The sequence below is a fragment of the Orbicella faveolata genome, unplaced genomic scaffold, assembly GCF_042242905.1.
Source record: "Orbicella faveolata isolate gen_17 unplaced genomic scaffold, um_ofav_v1 contig_12, whole genome shotgun sequence".
In the NCBI taxonomy this organism is placed as follows: domain Eukaryota; kingdom Metazoa; phylum Cnidaria; class Anthozoa; order Scleractinia; family Merulinidae; genus Orbicella; species Orbicella faveolata.
The window spans coordinates 8601466-8623867 of NW_028301539.1; the positions used below are offsets into that span (position 1 = coordinate 8601466).

A 22402-nucleotide genomic window follows, 5' to 3' on the forward strand; every position below is an offset into this window, starting at 1 on the left:
TGCAATTTTATAAAAACCAATATGGCCGCTACGAAATTAGATCGAGTAAAAACGCGCTATAACCTTTGATCTTTGATAATTTGACAGTCAAACCAAAGAGGCAAACAATGGATTAATTCCTTTTTTTCTCCCGTAAAGACTCGTTAATCAGTTTAATCTTCTATGTAAAAAGCGTAATCTAGTCTTTAGGGAAACAAGAATACATAATTTACAAACTGGTAGACGTAATACAAGATCTTGGAGGTAGATGAATGCCGTGGGAAACTTCACATGACGAGGCGTTTCTCTTGGCCACTGTGATCTTAGGTTAGTCTGTATATCTGTGCATACGTAGAGAGAAAAACGCGCTAAAATAGCGGCACAATGCCTGTAGTAACGCTCAGCAATTAGCGAAGGCAAAATGTGCCCTAACGCAAACGTTTACGTCGTTTTGGAGTAAAACGAGCTTTCAATTAGCTAAAAAAAATCTAAGCCCTTTCTGAAAATGAAGCAACTTTCAAGATTGGGTGCATTTTACTCTGCATAGCACTGTTTTCTTTTTCCTTCTAAGTATACAAACTTAATAAACATGAGCTCTATTTGTATTACTATCAATATATATTTGTTATGAAGAGCCCGTTAGTAGTTCTCGGCAGAGACCGAGTGGAGAAGCTACAGTCCCGTTGTTGTTCTCGGCAGAGACCGAGTGGACAAGCTACAGAATCCCGTTGTTGTTCTCGGCAGAGACCGAGTGGAAAAGCTATAGAGTGTTATCACGTGCTATTGTAAAAGCTATTGAGGAACTTCGTTTAAGGTCAAGTGGAACGTAAGGAGATTTCTTTGGAGACACCGAGATTTGCTGTGAATTCGTGTCAGTGGGGACTAAAGTTTAGCAGTAGGCTTAACTTAGTTTGGTAGTAGATCTTATTGTTCAGAAATCGCTCCTTTGTAGCTACGATTATATTACGTATTGTTAAATAAATAAGTTGGGTTCATAGAAGAGCTTCATAGTATATCTTTCTGACGGTCAAGCGATACCGTGACATATTGCAGTGGATAATGGAAGTGTCAGAAATGGTGGTAAGATTTAACCTGGTTCGTTCGTTTGTTAATTTAGGTAAGTTAGCTGGTACGTAATTTAGTAAGTCTGTTTGTGTTAGAGTTCGTACGCACAAAGTAATAACGTAACGCACGGGTTCACATTGATTGGCATTATAACAATTTTGGGCTGACCTCCAAAGAACAAGCTCCTGAGAAATCTTAAATCTTATTTTATCGGTTGCGTTCAACAAAGCGGTATCTGATCAGACAGAACCTCGGTTCAGGCAAATGAAATTTTAAAGTTTTCCACGGCTTTTTAGAAACAATTTGAGGTTATATAATTACACATTAATTTCCGACGAGAAAATTATTCTGAAAGTACATAAAATACATTCGATTCTCAACAAAACAGTCCGCAAATTATTAGCTGCATTGTTCCTTACCGACTTTATTTGTTCATTTAAGTTGTGTTGTCACAACAGGTCCAGTTCCCATTTGACGAGGTGTAGGTTATTCTCCACCAAATTTGCATTACCAATCAGTTTTGTACAGGTTAGAGTTTGTTAATGCAGAAAAACGTTGATTTGTTGTAGATTCAGCGAGTCTCTTTCAGACGATTGAAACAATGATCTAAGTGTTTACATCGAAAAAAATTGACCCCTCACCCCGCCAAAAGGGTAAGGCGAGTTACACTTGGCAAGTTACACTCCGTCCCGGTCCCTCTATTCAGGATCACCCGGCAAGTCAGCACCTCCCCCCACCGTGACACTCCAAACCACTCAATTTTGTGACCTCGTCTTACCAGTTTGAATAATTTTGTTTTGTTAAGAAAGAAAGAAACGTTATCTCGTTTGCTGGAGATTGGTATAGAGCGCGGCCCTCCCACCGTACCAGGACCAACATTTATCCATATAATCAGGCTCCTTGTTTGCTGAATAGAGCCAAAGGTTGCCCCAACGCTCTGGCCTTTCCGCTTCAAGTAGTCTAACGGTGTGCTTGCTGTGTATACCACCCATCATCTTCAGTAATTTCCACTACCCTGCATAATAGCTCCATCGATAATGGCCTCTGTAAGATAGGAATAACGAAAGGTGTCTGGTTATGGATAGTTTTCTTTATACATACAAGTCCTACTTTTGTTAAGTAGAGTCTGCGTACATGCAAACATTACTTCCCAACAAATGTTTGAATGCTCCTTTTTTCTCGACACGAAAAGGATGCAACAATTGCAATCAGATTGCACGTTTATTAATCAGTCAGTCACTGGGTTATGCCAAGGACTATTGCGAGTCCATGAATTTGATTAACATATTGATTTCTGGGGTCAAGTGATATTCTACAATCTGTCCCAAGTATAAACGTGATAGTGTTTTGTTGGAGAAACAAGTAATAAGATCAGGGCGACTTAGGGATGGAAGCAGAGAATGGAATTAAGAGAAGATCAGGTGATCATCTCTTGATGGAATATAACATATGCATCAGGATTTATTTACGGCACAAGTTGGAACCTCCAACCTCTTTCGACTCCGTAGGTAGAGTTAACACATCTACACACACAAAAAAAAAAAACACAAACAAAAAGTGGTCTTTTTTTCTAAGTAATTCATAGATGTCCCCCTATGTATTGATCACGAACATCTAAAAATCCGTACCTGCTTTATACACTTAAACAATAAGTTCGTCAGATGATTTCTGTTGACTGCATCAGTTGACGCTAACCTTGAACTTGCAATTTTTGTAACAATTATAACTGACGAAAATCTCCAATAGCACTCTACCTTGTGAATAACTTGTTTTCCTTTTTTTCCTTGTAGTACCTAGCTCCAACTATTTCCATCGCTGTCCTTACAACAATAAGTATAGATCGTTACTTGACGCTAGCGAGACCAATTGCCTCCATTTCCTACCGACCAAGATTTCTTACTCCTTCTAGGTTGGTTCCTCTAGCCTGGAGCTACTCCATAATACAATTCGTACCCACATTTTTACTTCGCGGACGTGAAGCCCATCACCTTGGAAGGGAACAGGACAGTGTATTACTACACCACTGTGCCAAATAATACCTCCTCTGGAACAACTTACTTGGTGTTTCTCTCGGTGGCGTCCTTCGCTTCGCCTTTGCTGACAATGAGCATCTTGTATTACAAGGTTGCGAGAGTTGTATGGAGGCGACAGAGGAACCTGTCAATCTCATCTACGATCAGTGCACGAGCGACTAATTTGAAGGTGTTGGTGCGATCGAGGAAAAGAGTTACTCGTGTGTTGCTGATTGTTGTCTTGGTGTTTTTGACGTGCTGAGCGCCATCTGTAATCTAGCTACTGCGGTTTTATAGAGAGAACACTGGGAGGATTTCCTAATCTCATGGATGGCGCTAGACTTGGAATGTATGGACTGGGTCTAGCCAGTTCCATGTGCAATCCTTTCATCTACTTCTTCAACATCGCTGGAAAAAGAACCGACGCAGTGCGAGAATTGAATTTGGAGATTTCTGATAGAAGGAAAAGGAGTTCCTCCACAAGCAGTCAAAGAAGAGGAAGAGGAAAACCTCTAATACCTCGCAGCTTTCGTCGTTGAAAAAAGCTGTGGAACTCAAACGTGTGATGGAAAACAAACCAGAAGAAATCGATCAAGGAAATCTAAATCACTTGACAAATCATGAAATCTGGAAATGCGTGGAAGAAATATGGCAGCCATTTAGTGTGTGGCCACCAGCTCAAGATCTTCGTGAGTCTGTCCTGTAGTGTAAGAACGTTTATTATTACATTGATAAATAAAATGTATAGATATTTGCATTGATATTGATATTCATAACATTTTGCTCATCTAACACACTCTGAGTGGTTCTCCACTCGTTTTACAACAAGGTTATGTAAACAAAGTTATGATGTATCATTGGCTTTTGTTCGCTTTATATTACTTAAGAAACAGTAAACATTTTCCGTGTTTCTGTGGAGTTGTAAAAACAGGGGCAATTTTAAGCAATTGTCTGTGTTCTTTATACAGTTCAACCCCTATTAAACGGCCACTTACGGGGAAATGTATAGTGGTCACTTAAAGGGGACTGGCCGCTTAACAGACGTAAAAACAATAGAAAAGCCCTCATCGGGACTTTGATCACTGACCGCCTAATACATGTGGCCGTTTAATAGGTGGCCACTTAATAGGAGTTCGACTGTATATTGATTCGTTTAGTCAAGACCCTTGTAAATTGTGCTTGTCACGCCACATGTGACAGAGGCAAAGTCAAAAGGGTTGCTGCATTGGTCACCGCACACACTTTGTACACTACAGATTGGTGTATTAAGGTCTTAATTTAAGGTGGCCGAACACAGTTTTGATACCTGTGTTTCAATCTCCTTCTTCTCAAAAACCCTTGATCCTTTGGTCGTCAAAAATGGCAACACGCAAGTTAACAACACAAACTTCAGATTTTTGATAGCTAGGCTGACGTATGTGCCGTTGCCATGGCAAATGAATAAATATAAACAGGTCTTTGAAATCGGTTTTTTTTTTTTGTTTCCAGAAAATCTAGTCGTTAAATTTTCTTTTTCATTTGCATGCAACAAGCTTGTAACAATGCTCACAAGTTAGCACTATTTTAATAATAGTTTAAGGTAATTCCTCTAAAATAAAAGTGACAATAGATTTTTGTTCCAACTTTGTCCACTGAATATTTGTCATATGGTAACTTCGATTTTGAAATAAAAAAGGGGGGTGCCCATGCTAATTAAGGAGCGGTGAGGCATTGAAAATGCCCCATTTTGGCATTATTTAATGCTTAATATAAAAACACATTCCCAGTAATTGTAAAATCTTTGTGAGCCCAGACTCACAAGAACACGCACTAAACTATAGTCAATACATTGTGTCGGACACAAATAAACGTTTTAAATTTGATTCAGACAGAAAGCTAAATCCTTGATTAAATATTTGAACCAAATTTCCTGACGTGGTTACCGACTGCAAAATAGAAAAGGCCACAGTGTATCTGCTATTTTTGTTATTTGTTCAATTTTCAGCAATAGAAATTAGATCAGTCTTTTCTCACGCAAAGCTTATGATTAGTTGATTACAATGACGGGAAAAAAAAGTGGGGTGCCCATGTTCGTTGGTGAGCTAGAGCCATTTTTCAACTGACAGAGCTCAATATCAAGGCAAATCCGGCATGTTTTCAATATGCGCGTGCACGAACGCGCGCTAATGACGCCATAAATTATGCGCAGTAAGGATGCGTTATGCAAATGTGAGGAATGACCTTAACAGAGGGATCTTTAATTATCACTTGGAGAAGGTTAACTGGAATATCTAGAATCGCCTCTGTCAATTTTCAATTTTTTTTCCATATTTCAGTTACTTGTTTTCTAAAGTATTTTCGTGCCAAATTTCGTAAAATTCTAACGAGTGCTTCTCGAGAAATAGGCGTATTTCCGAGAAAGTTATTCCGCATTCAATCGCAATTTTTTTGCCTTACTACGCACGCGCTGCAGTTAACTGGGTTCTTTCGGTAAAAAAGAAAAAAAATCTGAGAGTTGCTGGGTTCTTTGCATCGTTACCTTTTCTAACATACATATTTGATAAAAGAGTAAAGCCATAAATACGCTGTGTTCAATTATGAAAAAAAAAAAAAAAAAGCACAGACAGCGAGGGCATTGATCAAATAAAATGATCGCTGTATCGACGCCATCGTTGCTTTTTGAAATCCTTGTGCGTGCGCTGAATGGCATTAGCAAGAGCGCGCGCGGAAATTACGTTCGGGCACCTTAATATTAACCAAACTTTTAATGGTTACTACTTGTGTAACTAGGGGTGTGAAATAAAGTTGATATGGCTTAAGATCAGGAGCAAGCGCAAATCTTGAGTTATCAAAACTAAAATAATCGCAGTTATCTAAACCTCGTGGGTTTCTCGGTATGCTAGAAAAGATACATTAAAATTTCGGACGTATTATTTCGGACGTTTAATATTCGAACACTTTTTTTGATCTCATTTAGGTCGACAAAATTTCGGGCAACAATTTTGGACACTTTGACACAGCTAACTTTAATTTATAGCTACAAAACACGCATTGGACTGAAACAACAACAAAAGATGATAGTTATACCGCATCCGCAATGTTTTACGAATATACCGACGTGAAAATAACACAAGTTCTATCAAGCCGTACTTACGTCAAGTACTGTCTCAACTAGAGTTCGGTCCATGACGTCCAGCATAAAGGAAACTAGGAGCTTTGCACCTACATCAAAGTTTTATACTGTACTATAAATATTTCGGACGCTTACAAATTTGGGACGGTTTTGTTTTCGGACTCTTGTTTTGTCCGCAATTAAAATCGCCCGAAATTTTTGGCAAATAATGTACCTTTTTCGATACAATTCTACCCATTAACCCCTGATTGTCGACATTTTGTCGGTGTTGTGCTTGGTTTCCAAATCGTGCGCTCAAAACCGCTTACACGCCGCACAAACCCGCCGTTTAACGATCTCTCAGAGCCTTGGACCACAAAATAGCGTAGGCTTCGAGACCTCGCGCGCAAGAATTATCCCAGGCTCGACTCCGGGCGAACAAGGAAGTATAAATGTATTAGACGATTTCGCACTGGGTCTCTATGCGTTGGAAACGATTTCGCAGCATTCGTTGAGAAATCAGTCAATTAACAAGAATAACAAGGCATTTCAACAGCATCGTGTTTACTAACTTTGACAAGACAGCCCGGTGCTTTACAGGCCCCTTTATGTGTAGGCTACATGGTTATTGATCCCACAGTGGTCGCCCAACCCGACACAAGCGAATTGTTTTACAGCATTGTACCTGTACTCCTGTTACTCTCGCAAAGATGCCTGTTCTGCAGGCTAACACTAATCTATGAGCACGCTCTTACCTCGTGGACTAGATGGGGGAGGGACAGAAAGAAAGGGGTAGTTACGTACTTTTAGTTCTCTCCCTACCTACACTGTAACCCGCTCGCCTAGGTTCGTATAGAAACACTGCAAGACAGTCTTTTGCTCACCAGTCGGACATTGAATCATATACAAGCTAGAAAAAGGTAGTCTTTTGATCGTATCATTCTCTTATTAGCCATGACCGTTGGGCCGTGGTTTTCGTTGAAGATGTCTTACGAGGCAGTTTCGCTTCAGCTGTCGTAGCGCGCGTGTTATATTCTGATTGAATTCGATCACTTTTCCGGGTTGTGATGAGAAACTTCTCACGCTTTCAGCTCGATCCAAGTATGATTTTCGGATGCGATTCAGAAACACATTACAGCTTACATGTAACAATTGCACAATGAGACCCCAGTGGCCACTCAGATGAAAGGGCAGTTCAATGGGAACGAACCATCTTGCAGTTCATAAGGAGTCCATCAGTTAATAAGATCTATTTCCTCTCGAACTTCCTGGGACGTTGTGGATTTCCCGGCAAGCAATGCAAGCTTTGGATAACGTCCACGCCCAACCAAGTGCTCCTGTCGCTATAGGGTGGCGTGACAGTTTCCAGCACATTTCAACGACCTGCACGATTTTCATGTGCCGTTAGATTTGTGACCTAGGAACAGCACGGTTTCGTCACACGACGCCAATCCAGGACGTTTCTGTATACCACGCCACATGAAAAGTGAACGGCATTTAGAGTCAGGAAAACGAACATTTTTTTCGTTCTGGTGGATCAAATTCAGTTTCCCACAACAGATTGCCACCAGAAGAGGATTATTCCTTAATGTGATGATAAAGAGCTTGTGAACCAGATACATGTATTCCCACAAAAAACACATACACTCGCTGTATGTGTGAACACATGAATGGCTCTCCTGTTGAAGTGTACATACAATAGTTCGGCCCGCACTTTCAGTTCCACGTTTTTTGTTTGACGTGCACTTCACGATAAAATACCCCGTTATAATTCATATTGTTGGTAATGCATATCATCTGTTCACCTTGCAGCTTGAAATCCTTTAGAAGCATCGTGTTCTGGACCTCTGAGAAACAACAACAACAATAACAAAACTATATTTTGAGACAAAACAAGCAGCTCAATGTGTAAAACTTCTGTGAAGACCAGAGACTACATGTACAAGTATGTTAGAGTGGTTTTCATTTGAGCCATGTCGAAAATTCAGTGATTTTGCATCACCTAGGCTACACGATTGGCGTAAAAACTCGCGCCACTTTTTCATCCAATCAAGAAGTAAAACAAAAACCAATCGTGACTCGCTCGTAGACGTTTTCCCGCGCTTTGCGTCAGCTACATGTCATAACTTCGAGTTTGTATTGGTTCGTATTGTCCGTGTCCTTTATGATTGGCTAAAGTGATTACTTCCGTTAAGGTTTAGCGACACTCGAAAACCGCTCTATTATGCGAGTCCAGACAATAAGTAGATAGAACACTCAACCCGAAGTGACCCATATCACGATAGCTTAATTCCGTTCCATGATTTCTGTGTTATAATTTGCTCGCGCAGGGAAGATAGACACACTAAACATACACATATGCGTTGTAAATCATACTAACAAGCCTTGCATGTACCTTGGTAGTCGAATGACATTCTCTGGAAGTTTCTGTTCAAGTTGTATTGTTTGTGGTATTCCATCTTTTCTAAATTAGTTTAAAAGAAGCAAAAGAAGATGTCAGTTATACAGTTCCTAACCTGCAAATCCTAACTGACAAATAGTGCTAACCTGCTGTTACAATTTTTCTCCGTCAGTCTACCTTTTTTTCATATTTACACCTATCTTCATGCAACCAAAAAATTCAAATGTTGTACTATAATACCTGTACTTTCTGGCATAGGAAAAAGCTACAAGTAAACTGTGCACCGTACATGGACCAATATTTTTTAACATAAATTTTCATGTCATTGTGTCTAATGTGTAAACATGCACATCGATGGTAGATGAAATATAACCATAAATCAAAATAACCAGCACAGAATAATCGATGTGTTTTTCTTTGAATCTGTTACAACATTTGACATTGCTAGTTTCAGAGGTCACTACTTTCAGAGGGGAGGGGGGGGGGGGGGAGCTTTTACTTTCATACACCTACCGTGCATGGTACGTGACCCTTGCAAAGGATATGAAATATACAATGTAGCTCCTTTAACTTGTAGGCAACATGTTTTTTATAAGGTGATCATGACACCTGTTTTTTGAGGGGTACAACATATCCTTTCTTATTCTAGCATGTAAACTGTACGTAACTCAATCAAAGTATATCAATAAAACAGAAACTAGACAAAAACAGAGACCAGTGACATGCAGTTTGGATCAAGTTTGGTGACCTTTTACAATAAAAAATGGGGTTTTATAGACACCATTTGTCAGTCATTGATTAACTGGCCATTGTCAAGAGGTTATTTTGGCAGTCATGATGTGTTTTAGTGGCCGTTGCCCTTAAGGAGAAGTGGCCGTTGTAGTGAGGTTAAAATAAAAGTGAATGCAAAGAATGTATAGGCCATCTGACGGGACCAAAAGAAGTGGCTGTTGTAGAGAGGTGGCCATTAGTAAAAAGGTTCAACTGTAGTGTCTTTGAAATACAAAGTCAAGGATGAAAAGCAAGTTCTTACTCTGAATCATTGTTTTCGTCTGACGCAGTTCCCAATATTCTTGCTCTAAAAGATGGTAAATCAAAATAAAACAAATGAGAATTTAGTTCAAATTGACATCATTACAGACAGCTACAATTCTGCATTGTACAGTGACATACATATGTGCCTTCACACGCACCTAGAGCACTTGTTTAAAAAGTGAACTGATTTATGCATATTTAGATGAAGTCTAAAGTTCACGAGTTCATCTCTTTTAGCGCATCCAGTTCCACAATTAATAGACCAGGGGGAACAATAAATAAATTGAAACCATCATAATAAACAATTAGATTCTGAGATCAAGATTTCTATTGCGTGATAGTTAACGAGGGCGCAGCCCAAGTCAACTCTCAAGCATAGAAATTGAGAGCGAAAAATCTAACTGTTTTAGTATAAATCTACTAGTAATTCAAAACTTTATCTAAATCCTCTTCACAGACACTTTGAAAATGCCAAGAAGCGGCCATCATTTTGTTAACAAGCACACACTGCTACGCTACTCACTGTCGATCCAGAATAGATAGTGAGTAACATAGCCAATCAGAGAACGGCATTTGTGATAGAATGCTAGTAGATCTATACTGAATAGTAAATAGAAACCAACATTGAATCTCATTATGATCCACGAGCAGGGATACATTTACTGCATACAGTTAAATTGTTACGTAACAAATGCCTATGAAAATGTTCTTAAAGTTTGCTTATTTTCCTACCTGGCCTCTGCATACTGTGCCTGTCTTTCTGCCAAAGTTTTATGTACAGGCTTGTCTTTGGAGGACTCTCGATTGTTTCCATTATCTGTACCACCAGAATCTGGCCTCTTTAAGATTCTCAACTACAAATAAGAATGGACTTCTTTTAGGCACTTACATGTAATCTATTTCAGTAGCTACTCAGCTGTGTTCTACATTTCTATTTATTATAAACAATAGAGTGTTTCTGTTGAGGAACTATCGGCTGATAGTTAACCCACAGAAATTACTATCCTTCTGGGTAATTTTCTTGGATGGGCACTTATTGGCAGACAGTGTCTCTGTGCAAATGAACACTATTACATGTACATGAGATGATCACTTTACACCAATAAGAATCAGAGAAAATTTAGTGGTGAACTATAAAGGTGGATAAACAATGATTGTGGGCGCAATTTGCAATTCTCCAGAAATTGAAACTTACATGTATGCTTGATTTTAGGCTCAAAAGTACTGTAATCTTGTAGAGTGCCTGCTAAAACAGTTATATTACTCTTCCTTGTTTCCTATAAGAGATAGTCAGCTCGGCTACAGAAAACTCAGTCTCATAATCCAGGGATTGGGAAGGCTGTGTGCCATGCACATACTGTATGTCTACTGTATGTCACATAAAGCCATGAAATGAGGCATTATGAACCTTCTGGGCTTGTGATGCCCCCTAGCCACAAGACAGTTAGTAAAATATACACTATTTGGTGGAAAGGATTTTAATTTGTGAAATTTTCAGTGTAATGACAAATAAACACATTAACTACTAGAGAGCTACATGTACACGTGTGTTATGTACAGTTCATGCATAGCTCAAGTACTCTAAATTTAAAACTGAGCATGTCTCAGTGATGTTGATGCCAGACTTAGAGTGTTATGTTTAGTCAGTTCCAGTTTGGAATGTATAGTTTAACCTTGGTGAAAGGTTATATAATCTGTGTTAGCTATTCTGTGACTGTACACTTTAACCTAGCTTGAATTCCAGTAAAAAGTATAAAACAATTGCAATCAAGAATTACAATTACATCGTTTGTCAAATTTTTTTTTTATGGGTCATTTATTTTCCCTAATGGCTCAAACTTTTTTTATAAATGGCCCATACAGACTTTCCAATGCCACGGGTCATAGGCTCATTCGCCTGTTTTGCCTTCCCAGTTTATGATAATCTAATTGTTGCATATACAAAAGATACATCATGTACATGAAGATACAATCAGTGCTTGAACAAAGTCTCTGGAAATCAAACACAGGTACAGGGTCCGAAATTGCACTTTCCTGGTTGCCAATGCGACTAAAAATTTTGCACTGGCGACCAGAATTTCACAGCTGGTCGCCAGCAGGCGATTAACTATTTCAAGCCATGATAATTACACAAACTTTGATTTTCAGCCAAATCGATTAAAATAAAATTCAAAGGTGCCTGCCAATTGGTCACTCACTTTTTACCGTTCTGCTGCTTTTGAAGTATAAAACCCATTTTCCTGTTATTATGAATCTACCACAACGTTTCCCAGCTACGATCAGTGCGAAGCTTTGCCACCATGTTTTCCCAGCAGTTTCCCATAACAAACGTATTGCGGGCGCAGAAGGCCACCTGTGTTCTTTCGCCATGAACATTTATTCAGGCAATGTGGTGTCCAAAGATATCCTGAACTCTTTCCCTAATTTATTACAAAGTGGAGACGGAACATCCGCGAAGAAATTAGTGGAAGATTTCGATATTCAACATGGCGATTCATCGATCGTCTTGACAGAACGCGAAAGGAAAGATCGTTTTGCACATAGAGCAAAGAACCAAACGGCAGTTTTCAGTCGGGTACATTTCTTCTCCAAAAGGTAGAGACAAGAAAAGGTGTAAAATTGACTTGAAACATTTGGCAGTCGCAAGAAACTGCATATATGGCCGGCATTCGATTCGTTCATTGTGGGTTTTCAGTGGCAGGTGTATAAATAATCAGAATGTTTGTATGTAATCTTATCATTAGCGGAAAAATCACCATCATTGCGGTCCCAAACGCGTTCTCTTCGTTCCGATCCTAAAAAGAAAAATTGGCGAGCAGAATTTTCCATCTGGCGACCAAAAATGTTGGTTTGTGTTTCACTGCGAAGGAAAAATTTTATTGACACTTTTTGGCGACCACATTTTTCCATATGGCGACTGAAAAAAAAAATTCAGTCGCCAGTTGGCGCCTACCTAAAAAAGTTAATTTCGGACCCTGAGGTACATGGACCTGTACAGTTGTTAACCTTGACAAAATGAGACCAGAAAGAGTGAAAGAAAAAAAAAACAACAACAACAACAACTCGGTATACATGTACATGTACACTGTCAATTGTCAGATTGTGATTCATGTTGCTTGCTTCTCATTTTCTCCAACATACTGTACACATATTTTTGTCATTAACTTGTGATTGCTCCCGACAAAAAATACAATCACAAGTTACGTTTCGAGCTTCACCATGGATTGAAAGAGTCGAACATCTCAATACATCTATAGTATATTAACCATGTACTATGTCCAAGGTAAGATGCCACAGATCACTGTAGAGGCATACTGTTATGTAATAATCACATGTGACTGGGTCATTATGCCGGCTATATCAGTTAACGTTATGGAAATATACCTGTGGTTTGTATAGAGTTCTGTTTGTATCCTCTTGCATAAGAACTGGTGAACCAGTCTTAGTTTCCTGTAATCTGACAGAATACAAATTATAGCAATTGTTTACTACAGAATCTATGTACACATTTACAGTTATGTGGTGGTCAGTGCTGCATTGTTTTCTTGGGCAAGATACTTCACTCTCAGAGTGCCTCTCTCCATCCAAGACTATCACTTGGTTCAGGTGAATTAAATGCTAAAATCCCTGCAATGGACTGGCATGCCCTCCAGGGAGAGTAAAATGAATAAACTTGGATCTAATGAAGTTCAGCATCATGCTACAGAACTGAAGTTGATCACTGACCTTATGACCCACTAGGCCCATATTTAGACTTTTGGACCTTGAGGTATAAACTTTTTTCACTGACTCTAATTTTTAATTTCATTTACTTTTTTTTTTTTTTTTTTTTTTTCTGAATCAAGGGGCCCCATAATAGGCAAAGACATTCTGGCAAAAAAAAAAATTTATTCAATCTGATAAATAAACACTTTTAATAGCATTTTACTTTAAAGTACTCCCTAAAATTTCCAGAAAAAAATCCTAGCTCGGGAGACCTTTTTTGAGGGATAACAGTGATTTTTCATCAGTTCCAAAATACAAATATTTAGCTAACACATATGCCAGTCTGCACATATTTTAGATCCTTTATAGGACAATTAGTTCATCTTACTTTTTTGATGTGCTCGATGCTTTCTGATCTTTTTCTCTCACTTGCTTTTCTCTCTCCTCCATCCGTCTTTCTAATTCCTAGTGATAAGACAAGTTAAAATTTTGAATTGAATCATAACTAAAAAAAAAAAAAGATTGTATAAAACAGGTAGTTTTTTTAGCTGCAAAATCGCGTGCAAAAATCTGTAGTATTTAACCTTAAAATGGATAACAAAAAACATGCTAGCAAAGCAAATAAAAAAATCAATTTTAATCACTCCAGACGAGAAACGTAAGCATATTGCAATAAAAATTACGGATGCCACCATGACAAATTTTAAAAGAAAATTTAACGAAGGCTTATAATTGTATACAGCTAAGCGAGTCTCAGTTTCGAACTCAATTGCATGAACGTTTCAAGGTGAAAAAACTAACACGATTTATTCATTTCTTACCCCAGAATCCGCCACATCTTCCCAACTGTCCCAAATGTCTTCATCCTCCTCTTCAGCCGCCATGTTGACTTCCGTCCGATTGGAATAGTACGCGTGCGCTAATGTACTCACCGCTGTCCAACCGCTGTCCACGTTACGGAAAACAAGATGGCGACCCAGGTCGCGTACAAGTCAATGGAAGTGGAAGATTCAATTTCTCGCGGGTCAATCGAAGTTTGCCGGCTGATGCATCCAGATGATGCAAACATGGCGGGAAATGTCCACGGTGGGACGATCTTGAAGCTGATCGAGGAAGGAGGTTTTATAATCGCTACGCGCCACTGCAACAAGAATCGACGCAAAGATGACGAAGTAGTTTTTGCTGCCTTAGCGCGTGTCGAAAGAACAGACTTTTTACTGCCGATGTACATCGGAGAAGTGGCACAGGTTCACGTCGAGCTGGGTTATGCGTCAAAACGATCGTTGGAAGTGAAAGCGTTTGTTTGGGCGGAAAATCTGGGAACTGGAAATCGTCGACTGACAAATAGTGCTTCGCTTTGGTATGTTCCAGCTGTTTGGGGTTCTGATTTAAAGGTTATACCTGAGGTCCCAGCGCTTGAGTATTCAAGCAAAGAGGAAGAAGAGAGAGGTAAGGCGCGCTACGAGATGCAGAAGAGAGCAAGGCTGGATAAAGAGGAACATCTACAGGAGGTTAATATCACCCTTAGGAGTGCATGTAGATGTACACGCACAACTTAGGCTAATATTAATTAAGTGCGTGTAATAATTTAATTATTAGTCCATTTTTAAAGGCATGTTTTCAGTGTTTAACGCATAAATGCAAGCTACAAATCGAGCTCACTCGATTCCATTGTTTATGAACGATCGGATGTCAGAAGATAACTTGTTTGTGTGTCCAGCAGGAATCTTTTAGGGTGAAGGAAAAAAAAAAAAAAAAAAGGCAGCAATGTTACACAAATCCGTTGGCATTTTGTGTGGACTTTTACCCTGCGAGAAGAGCCTCCTTGCATCTTGTTAGATTTTTTATAGGATTATAGAAGGACAGAGTAGTGGACTTTGGACATTAGAGTTGAACTTTTTTTAAAATTATATACTGTTAACAGGAAAATATTGTGATTGTTTGAAGGTGATAGGGAGATAGGGAATTAGCACTGCTGGAATGGACTTTAACCATAACAATGTCACGCAATATCCACAATATTTCATATTTCTTATATAAACAGAAAACTGGGGGCAAGTGTTGCACCCTGACATACAATTCTTTGCAAGAAGTAGCAAATTTGGACTCCCAAGGCAATATTTTTTGGTGTTTGCAACAGATTATTTTACGAAACTTGGCATTCATGTATGTACTAAATTTGGCATGATACGAAATAAAAAAAAAAAAAATGGAAAAGTGTACATTGTTAAAAACTCCATTGATTACTGTACATGAAGAACACTTTGACCCCTAGTCAGATGGAATTGTTTTCTTTATTTATGGATGCCTGTTTGGTATCTGTGTGCTACAAATAAATATGTCTTAAATTGTTATTAAAAGATTGTCATGTGCAGCTTCTATAAAACATTACATGTACATGTGGATTCATTTTGTTGCAGACTCCACTTTGCAGTGGCACAGTTTCCTCTTGGGTTCAGCCAGATGGAGTGAATGTCTCTCGTTACAGTGTGGCAAATTCACAGTCATCCCTGATTCACTCAGTACAGCCTTCAGACTGTACAAGTACTGGTTTTGTACTTGGAGGTGTAACCATGAAAATGATGGATGAAGTTGCAGGAATTGTGGCATTTAGACATTGTAAAAGCAATGTGGTTACAGCATCAATTGGTAAATTTCTTATTGTGTCAGGAAAAAAATGCTATTATTGCAATTTGTTAACAAACAGTTGGTAACAGTTTACTGAATGATCATGTTGTAACATATAATTTACGTGCAAACAGTTTTATTACAGTATTAGTGGTCACTCAGACTGTTCTGTTGGAAATTTGTTGTTCCAAAAAATAACCACACCCTCCTCAAAAAAGGGTTTTTAGTTTGTCACCCCCCCCCCTCCCCACAACACTTTTGGAAATCCAGCTTAGCTTCCTACATGTGTTTGTTTGTGTAGACAATTTGGAGTTCCAGGGGATCTTTTTATTCGAGGGAACAAGGGATATTTTGGGGGAGTAGTTTGAGGGAATAGGGGATATATTTACTATTAGGGGGGACTTTGACCAAAAAGTTAAGGGAGCGAGGGAATTTATAAATAGGGGAAAAGGGAGAAAAAGTGAAATTTTCAAGGGACGAAGAGAACATGTTACTGCCCCCCCCCCCCTCCCCCGCCCCCCTCAATTAGACGGCTACCTCTATTAGGTGCCCAGTAATCAAATTCCTGATGGGGGCTTTTCTATTGTTTTTACCTCTGTGAAGCAGCCAGCCTTGAAGCAGCCATCCATTTCCCTCAGGGTGGCCATTTAATAGGGGTTGAACTGTTGCTACTTTAGTTAATCAAAAGTAGAATTTTGTTATTTCAGTTGAGTGACTTGTTCCTTAGGAGTTACAGTGGTCCACTGGTTTGTGCATTGGACTCCATCTGAACCAGTCCACATAGGCGAGAATACAAGGTCATCGTCATGACTGGGCAGGTGCTACATAACTTTAACTAAATGTGTCATCCTATTAATATTTTATTATTGTTATTACAGATGCAATAGACTTCCATGCACCAGTTAAGCTTGGTCATATCATACACCTTACTGGCCGGGTAACGTTTACAAGCAACAAGTCTATGGAAATAGAAGTTGTTGTAGATGCCAAGGACTATCTTGCAGGTAAGACATCTTAAGGTGTTTAATTAATCTAAACATGGTCATACAGTGGTTCTTAATTGTTTAGTGAGCAAAATGATTGGATTGTAAGCTGAGGGTATTACATGTACCTCCTAATTGCTTGATGCTAAAGACATGAGATATGCTCCTGGGGTCTGAAATGCAGAGCCCAGGTCTGGACATACATGTATATTATAGGAAGTAAAACCTGTGGAAAGAGGTTTTTTTTTTTCTTTCTTTCTTTTTTTTTTTTTTTTTTACCAAATTTCCAAACACTCCAAAGAGAGCTGAAAATGTAACAGGCCACATGGTTTTCTGGACAATCTTCAAGGTATTTGGAAATGCGATAAACAATGTCTGTGGGTGTTTGACAATTATGTTACTTCCAAGAATGGGTACATTAAACTTTCAAAAACCTAACCAAAACTAAGGAGAAAATGCAGTAGTAAAATCTTTAAAATAAGTGCTAATTAAAGTCAGACATCCAAACACCATCTGGGAGACTATTGACTACATGCAATAGGGATTTACTGATGAATTGTTGGCGACTGTTGTTAGATTCAATGACATCTTAACTGTTAAATTCCAGAAAAGAGTGTCAGAGCATGCAGTGCATTTTTCACTTTTGTGTCCCTGGATGACAAAAGACGACCTCAGGCTGTCCCCCCTTTGGAACCTGAGACTGATGATGAAAGGAAACGCTTTGATGCTGGGATGAAGAGATATCAATTGCGCAAAGAAAGAAGAGTGCTTCAAAGCTGATTATCAGCCTCCCCCCCCCCCCACCCCCCTTATCCCCCATGAATATGTCTTGTGTGTTTTCTCCCCACTATTGTATCGTGGGAGGAGCATCGGAACTGCATTAGCCATGTTCCATGACTTGATGTTTTTATTAATAAAAATGCTTATGGGTTATTGACCAAGCTTGAGGTAAAGATAGCTGGATGTTGGCCAAAATAGTCTTTCATTTTTTAATTTATTTTTTGTTGTTGTTGTGTGTGTGTGTGTTTATGGACCGAGACACAGTGGTGTTCCATAGACAGACAAAAACAATCAAGACTAACATCCAGGCCTTTTTACAGAAGGCACTTGGTCAATGTCTTAAAAGGATTTTTAATATGGTACATGTACGTGTACATGTGTACAGGACACCACTTTCTTGGGACAATGGAGAATCTTGAATGGGCAAAATGAGGGTACATGTATCTTGCCTGTTCTGGTAGCCAATTATGGCACATGATTTGATTGATCCTGCCAACTCGTGGAGTTAGTGGTAAAATAATATCTATTACTAGTAAGATCCATTAAATGTTCTTATATAGAATTTAAAAGATAGTACATTTTGTAATTCAAATTATAATTTATATCATACAACATTTGGATCAAACGGAAAGATAACTTGCATCACTGGTTATTCTAAGACTAAATTATTTAACTTAATTTAAAATAAACAAATTTGGTGCAAGGATATTTACTTAACAGTAGGAGAATCGTTGTTTACGGTATTTGCCTTATTGGCATAAGCACTTCAGGGTCTGATTGAGAAGCAAAAATATGAGCTACAACAATTGAAAAGCCAGTGGTATGAGTAACTGTCCAAGCTTACTTTGCCTGGTGTTTCTTAAATACTTTTTGTGCGACGCAGGTTCAAAAACTCAAACCTTCACAAAGGATGTACAATATGGGCGTATTGGCGCTTTTACCATTAAGAAATTTTGCAGTTTTTGAAAGCCAACATCCCCTTCTACAGTGTGTGTACATTATACCCAAGAGCTAAAAACGTTACCAATATTTACTAAGTTTTGCAGTCTCTTGGAATGTTTAGAATCAACGTGCATCTGATACGAAGCCTTCTCTGAGGAAAGTCGTATGCCAATAAGGCAAATGTAAACAATACCATCATTGACAATCGCCCAATATCGTAAGATATTGTACTGACTATACTGTATTTGTATTTTAATTTCTAGAGATATCAACAAGTATAAATAAACTCCTTTATGGAAAAAAAATGCTTTGTTCAAAACAGGCACGTCTTGTCAGCCATCCAGCAGAGCTTTGTCGTCATACTGTAACGTTGAGGCATTTTGTCCTTTCATTTTAAGTCAAATATTGCACGTCACGTTCTGTTATTGCATATCACGTGACAGTCGTTGAATAGAGGTAGCAATTACATAGAAAACCCGGCTCTTTCCTTTTTTTAGGTACTGCCAATTGCTGGTCTGTTAAATAGTTGTCAAATTAGGCCTGCCATGGTCTGCCTCAGTACCTTCCAATACCTTACATATGTTTGTGCTCCTGCCCGCCCGTCTTACAGTCATTTACTGACTCTCTTGTAAAGGTTCTATTATTCAATACCAATTCGTTCGTTGGGTAACCCTTCTACCCATCTGCCCAGTTGTCTGTCTGTCTTCAGCCTGTCTGTCTTGCTGTCTGTTTGTCTGTCTGGCTGGCTGGCTGGCTGTCTCTCTGTCTGCTCTTGCTATTGTCATTTTATCGAGTTTGATCGTATCCATGCTACTTGTACCAGCGTTTGGCAACTGTCTACACATGGCTTCTTTGCTGCATTCAGCTACTGTTGATTACAGTGAATGGACCTTTTCGGTGATACAGCGGCCATTTTCATTTGAATTCTATTGTTTCAAACAGGAATGCTTAGGGGGCAAATACATACCAATTTACCCCCTGAGCATCCCATAATAGCTATTGGAAAGAACAGAATGAAATGGCTGCCGCATCATTGGGCATTGAGAAAATCAGGAATCAGGAGCACGGAACATTCCGGAATAATAAAGAAGAGCACGAAAAGTAAAATTAAAATTTAAACTGGTCGAGTAATTTTTACCATGTGTAGGTTTTTCAGATCTGTTTACACACAGTTTTCCTTTAAACATTTTAGCGGCCAAGAAGAAATTTAGTTTGTTTGCGATTAGTTCCACTGCTGTTTTCTCGCGGTTGGCTTTCATTTTCTGCTAAGTGCCGCAAAATTTCGCATTTCTACATCTTTTCGTTACATAAAGTTTCATCGTGTGTTATGTTCGTTACCGGAATGTTCCAGTCTCCTCGTTTTATAGACGGCGTAGTTAGCCGGCCAGCCGTCAGTTAGAAGTTACAACAACTTTCTCATTGTTAGTGGCTTTTTGAAGAGAAATGGCAATTGGACCGAGTGGAAGAGAATTCAAGGAGCCCTCGGGCGAATATTTTCAAAATCGTTCGAAAGAGTTATGAAGACTCTATGAAGAGTTGCAACCATTTGCACGTTCATCGTTGTATTTCTCCGTCTCTTTCTCCTATCCATTAACTGACGGCTTGGTTAATTAATAATCTATCACTATTTTTAACCGTGATGTTTCCCCACATGTCAATATTACATGTAATTTACATATGGCAAAAATACTTATTACATGTAGTTTGTGAAAGAGCCTTTGCACCGGTTCTCCTAAATATGTGCGAGCCTCATAAGTATAGGAACAGCTAGTCTGCGAAACAAGCGTTCCCGTACATAGAGCTTTTTCCGCATTCTGGCCCCGCGCAAATTGGAGCGACATCATACTTCGTCGATTTTTTAGTTTTAGTTTTTGCTATCGCTCCATATTGTGCGCGGCTCTGAGAATGCAGAAAAAGTTTTAAGTACGGGAACGCTTTGCTACACACTCTAAAAACAACGAGAAGACAAGACCACCCTTGCCAGTGGTAAAGCCAACTGTATAACTAACCATTGACCGATCTCTTCTGTTGTTCATGAATCTTGCTAGTATTGAAGTAAACAGGTGTGTGATTATTGAAACACTGAAATTCATTCGCGGGGTGTCATTCTGTCCTCCATCTTGAGTTTGAGACTGACAAGGCTGACACTCTGAGGAAACACACTCAACGACCCAAGGCTGGTTGCAGACTGGGATATCAGGGACAGCGTCGTACCGCTTTGCGCTCTACGTCGAACACGGCAGGCCAGGCGCGTCAAGATGCTCGTGAGGCATCTGCGGTACTTTTGGCTAAATATGATATAAAGCCAAGGTGTAATGGCGCTATTGGCATGTGCGAAGAAATATCGAATGAACTGTACATTGCATGATATGCTAACACCGATAACTCCTTTGCGCATGATGAAATAAGCAAGCCAACAGGTAAAAAATGCCAGCGTCACGGAGAACAACGTTTTAAACACATTGGCGTTCATTTTTTCTCTGCGTGTTTTGCCTCCATCCTCCTTGGCAAAGTCTCCAGGGACTTTCCTTTTTCTTAACTTGATTGCAGTCATGGAGTAGAGGACGATTATTACAAACAAGGGAATGGCATAAAATATGGCCGTCAAAGTGTTGTCGTAGATTCGTCTTCCATTGGAGCTTCCAAAGAACTTGTTAAGATACGCGCGGCATATCAGAGCGCCTTTCTGACCAGGGGTGAGTTTCAGGGCATACATGTTAGGCACGTGAGCTGCCAAAGACGTCAACCAAACCAAGAGAAAAATGATCTTCACTCTGCGAACTGTAAGCTTGTTTCCTATGACGACGGAAACAGCCAGAAATCTCTCGACACTCAGAAACACCAGAGTTAGAATAGACACTTTAATCGATACCAAGTGGAGTGTGGGAACTGTCTTACATAAGGCAAGACCCAGTGTCCCTCTGACCAGCCAGTCATAGCTTCGAATGACCGATGATATCATTCGGGGCATGTATACCACAGTTATAGCCAAGTCTGCGGCGGCCATATTTGCTATGAGATAATTTACTGGTTTCCTCATCTTTCTGTCTTGCCACAAAACGCCAATAACCAATGTGTTTCCAGTCAGTGAGACAAGTAGGATCATCACGTATGCCAACACTCGACTAGCTTTGATGGCAGGGTGGTCAGATTCGAAACATATTGTTATCAACTTTCGGTTGGTCACAGAAGTGGAGTTAGTTGTGAAGTTTTCATCCATGATTGGTAAATGAATTACCTGTTTTAGGTCGCTTTTAAAAGGGCATCTTTAGTCCTGTTTCTGTAAAGAAGAAGTGTTCAAAAAAAAAAAAAAAAAAAAAAAAAAAAAAATCAAAGGTGATTCTTTTGTAGAGAAACCAACTAAGATGTCCAGAAAAAATATAGCAGCAGAAAGCCTATCTTTGTTGCCTACTACATTAAATTTAATTAAAAGATATTCAATTTATATGAGCACCAAATTCTATCAGGCATTTATAACATCGTCCTCTTAAATGATATTTAACACTGAAAGCTTGTCCAAAAAGGTCTCAGTAGTCAATGATTCCCACAAGCTATCGTCAAGCTGTTTTTGAAATACTACAAAACATGTCCTTTGTTTGAAAGCTTGCACAGCAAACACGATAATAAAAGTGAATATGAAAGTGAAATAAGCTTGTTTAAAAGTTAAGGCGCTAGACGGTAGAAAATCCTTTAATGAACAAAGAGAGTGGAGCAACGTAATCGTAATTTGCGGAGTGTTTTCTTGTTTGAAATCTGGTGCTGATAAAAGGTAAGCCAATCA

At 39.1% G+C, this 22402-nt stretch overlaps 3 protein-coding genes and 1 pseudogene across 3 annotated transcripts; 2 read left to right on the forward strand and 2 right to left on the reverse strand.

Moving 5' to 3' along the window:
• Positions 1-251: 251 nt before the first annotated feature.
• LOC149116447 (dopamine receptor D5-like) lies at positions 252-3793 on the forward strand (annotated as a pseudogene).
• Positions 3794-6694: 2901 nt separating this feature from the next.
• On the reverse strand, positions 6695-14234 carry LOC110058087 (SUZ RNA-binding domain-containing-like). The gene is made up of 7 exons (XM_020764676.2): positions 14110-14234; positions 13677-13753; positions 12968-13040; positions 10316-10437; positions 9582-9626; positions 8543-8611; positions 6695-7994 (listed from the first exon to the last, which is right to left on the reverse strand). Exons 1-7 carry the CDS (start codon positions 14170-14172, stop codon positions 7949-7951), a joined length of 495 nt encoding a protein of 164 aa, XP_020620335.1. The 5' UTR covers positions 14173-14234; the 3' UTR covers positions 6695-7948.
• On the forward strand, positions 14233-18926 carry LOC110058086 (cytosolic acyl coenzyme A thioester hydrolase-like). Its single transcript, XM_020764674.2, has 4 exons — positions 14233-14799; positions 15709-15937; positions 16795-16920; positions 17507-18926. Exons 1-4 carry the CDS (start codon positions 14257-14259, stop codon positions 17677-17679), a joined length of 1071 nt encoding a protein of 356 aa, XP_020620333.2. The 5' UTR covers positions 14233-14256; the 3' UTR covers positions 17680-18926.
• LOC110058085 (QRFP-like peptide receptor) lies at positions 18509-21953 on the reverse strand. Its single transcript, XM_020764673.2, has one exon. It carries the CDS (start codon positions 21839-21841, stop codon positions 20711-20713), a length of 1131 nt encoding a protein of 376 aa, XP_020620332.2. The 5' UTR covers positions 21842-21953; the 3' UTR covers positions 18509-20710.
• Positions 21954-22402: the final 449 nt, after the last annotated feature.

Coding starts and splice junctions, on each gene's coding strand:
- LOC110058087 (XM_020764676.2), bottom strand. CDS start 14,172: ATGGCGGCTGAAGAGGAGGATGAAGACATTTGGGACAGTTGGGAAGAT. Junction 13,754..14,109: donor AAGATGTGGCGGATTCTGGG/GTAAGAAATGAA, acceptor TCTTATCACTAG/GAATTAGAAAGACGGATGGA. Junction 8,612..9,581: donor GACGAAAACAATGATTCAGA/GTAAGAACTTGC, acceptor AAACTAATTTAG/AAAAGATGGAATACCACAAA.
- LOC110058086 (XM_020764674.2), top strand. CDS start 14,257: ATGGCGACCCAGGTCGCGTACAAGTCAATGGAAGTGGAAGATTCAATT. Junction 15,938..16,794: donor TGTGGTTACAGCATCAATTG/GTAAATTTCTTA, acceptor TTGTTATTACAG/ATGCAATAGACTTCCATGCA. Junction 16,921..17,506: donor TGCCAAGGACTATCTTGCAG/GTAAGACATCTT, acceptor GTTAAATTCCAG/AAAAGAGTGTCAGAGCATGC.
- LOC110058085 (XM_020764673.2), bottom strand. CDS start 21,841: ATGGATGAAAACTTCACAACTAACTCCACTTCTGTGACCAACCGAAAG.